General features: G+C 48.3%; 1 protein-coding gene across 1 annotated transcript in view; it reads right to left on the bottom strand.

Moving 5' to 3' along the window:
* Positions 1 to 854: 854 nt before the first annotated feature.
* Positions 855 to 2,092, bottom strand: part of LOC143292118 (uncharacterized) — a 22,716-nt gene continuing 21,478 nt past the window's right edge. Inside the window, exons 11-12 of the mRNA XM_076602307.1 lie at positions 1,758 to 1,833; positions 855 to 1,230 (exon numbers count right to left, since the gene is read on the bottom strand). Coding sequence (XP_076458422.1) covers positions 1,162 to 1,230; positions 1,758 to 1,833 — 145 coding nt within the window. The 3' untranslated portion in view covers positions 855 to 1,161. The remainder of the gene's footprint in view (positions 1,231 to 1,757; positions 1,834 to 2,092) is intronic.

The following is a 2,092-nucleotide window of genomic DNA, read 5'->3' as shown; positions in this document are numbered from 1 at the left end:
TTTATAGGACGTCCACTGGCTTTGTCGAGACGTTGCCCAGTGGAGGTGGCCGGGCCACGTCCTGAGGATGAATAACATCTGACATCCTTACACTGCCCTCAGATGGGCACCGCCAGGGAAAAGAAAGAGAGGCAGACCACTGGGCACAGGGAGAACTGCGGAAGGGGAGATGAAAACATCAGGCCAAAGCAATCCGCTTGCTCGCTCAAGACCGAAATGGCCGGAGAAGATTTATCGGCGCCTTAATTAAGCTCCAGCCGGAACGAGATTAAGTACTTTAGTAAGTACTGGCTTTGTCAAAAACTGTATGAAGGGATGCGCAAAGTAATGTCGCCTCTCTCAGCATGCTGGGGTTTGCACCCTCCCCCCGCCCACCACGTCCCCCACCCCTCCCATTCTGTCATATCCCAGAGATCCGCGAAAGGAGCAGTCGTTTTCCCCCCGAAATGAAGCAGGTGAAAGTCCTTCTCTGTCCGCCTGCCCCAACACCCGTCAGCTAGCTGGGGACATCCATCTTCCAGTGAACAACTTTCCAAGCTGGTGTTGACGAAGGTCTAGGGAGTTTATGCCGGTGTTCGCCGAGGTTTTCTGCCCTGGGTATCTCACAGCAGTTTACGTACCCTAGGTACCCCAAAGAAATCTATCCTGAATTTCCCACAGAAATCTGCCCTGGGTATCCCATAGATATCTACCCTGGGTACCCCACAGCAGTTTATGTACCCCGAATATCCCAAAAGAAATATATCCTGAGTATCCCATCAAAATATAACGTAGATATTCCAACGAAAACTATCCTAGGTATCGCAACGAACCTCCCCCCACCCCCCACCCCCCACCAGGCCCCCTGCATAGAAATCTACCCCGGGTATCACCGAGAGAAGTCTATCCCGTGTATCCTACAGAAGTCCACGTACCCTGGGTAGTTCGCACAAGTCTACCCTAGGTCTCCCCACACAAACGTCCACCCTAGACCAAAGAGCTGCACCCTAGGCTAGGGGTGACGACACTCTTTGAATGAATGCGAAGGACGCAATAAGGCTTTCGCGGGAAGGAGCCGGGCGGGGTCGTCTTTGGCGAGTGACCCTCGTGGTTGTGGGAAGGGCACAGGTCACGAGTGGCACGTGTTTTGAGCCAAGAGTCTTGTTGCTCAGGTGCTCAAGGTCATGCTTCGAAGCCTTGTGTGTTGAAAACGGCGATGGGACTGTTGCTGATGATGGGTCTGTTGATAAACTGCAACAAAATGTGGAAGGGAATTAGATATATGACGGTGCGCGCGCGAGCACACACACACACACATGCGCGCGTACACAAATATGCTGACGCGCGAACACACACATACACATGAACAACACACACACACACACACACACACACACACACGTGTAATGACACTTCTAGTGAATAGACGTTAAACTGGACACACACACACACACACACACACTCACCTCGTCTTTGAAATCATATCTTTTATTCAACGATTAAAAAACCTCTGTAGGAAACCATAGGCTACATTTTCCTGGAATTGGTGATGAAAGGCAGATTGCTATGACGACAACGACAACAATGACAACGCATACTGTTGACAATGATTGCTTACAATGATGATACAACGATTGCAATTTCGCACCCTTTCGAGTTCATGTCCCGTTTTAGGTGTTTGTTTTTTGTTTGCTCTCTCTCTCTCTCTCTCTCTCTCTCTCTCTCTCAAGTATTCGTTACAGGAAACGCACACAGGTAAGAGGTGGGAAAATACTCACAAACTCTGCCACACTGACTGGATCAGACATCTGTTCGCCTTCACCTTCGTCTTCGTAATAAGAGAACTCCACGTTGCTGAAAACACACACACACACAGAGGTTAATCAGTGTGGGTTCAAATTTAAATTGTAGATGTTGCATGACAACCCCATAGTATAGTGATGACAATGTTTATCACAGAGCCAAAATATTCCAGATACAAACACACACCCCCCCCTCCCGCGACCGCCCCCCCCCCCCCCCAAAAAAAAAAAAGAAATCATAAAATAAAACGAAATAAAATAAATCAAAATAGAATTTTTTTTTTTTTAAGAGAAAAGAAATAGAAATGCGA

This window comes from Babylonia areolata, chromosome 18 (assembly GCF_041734735.1).
Source record: "Babylonia areolata isolate BAREFJ2019XMU chromosome 18, ASM4173473v1, whole genome shotgun sequence".
In the NCBI taxonomy this organism is placed as follows: domain Eukaryota; kingdom Metazoa; phylum Mollusca; class Gastropoda; order Neogastropoda; family Buccinidae; genus Babylonia; species Babylonia areolata.
This window is presented reverse-complemented; position numbering and strand designations above follow the sequence as displayed.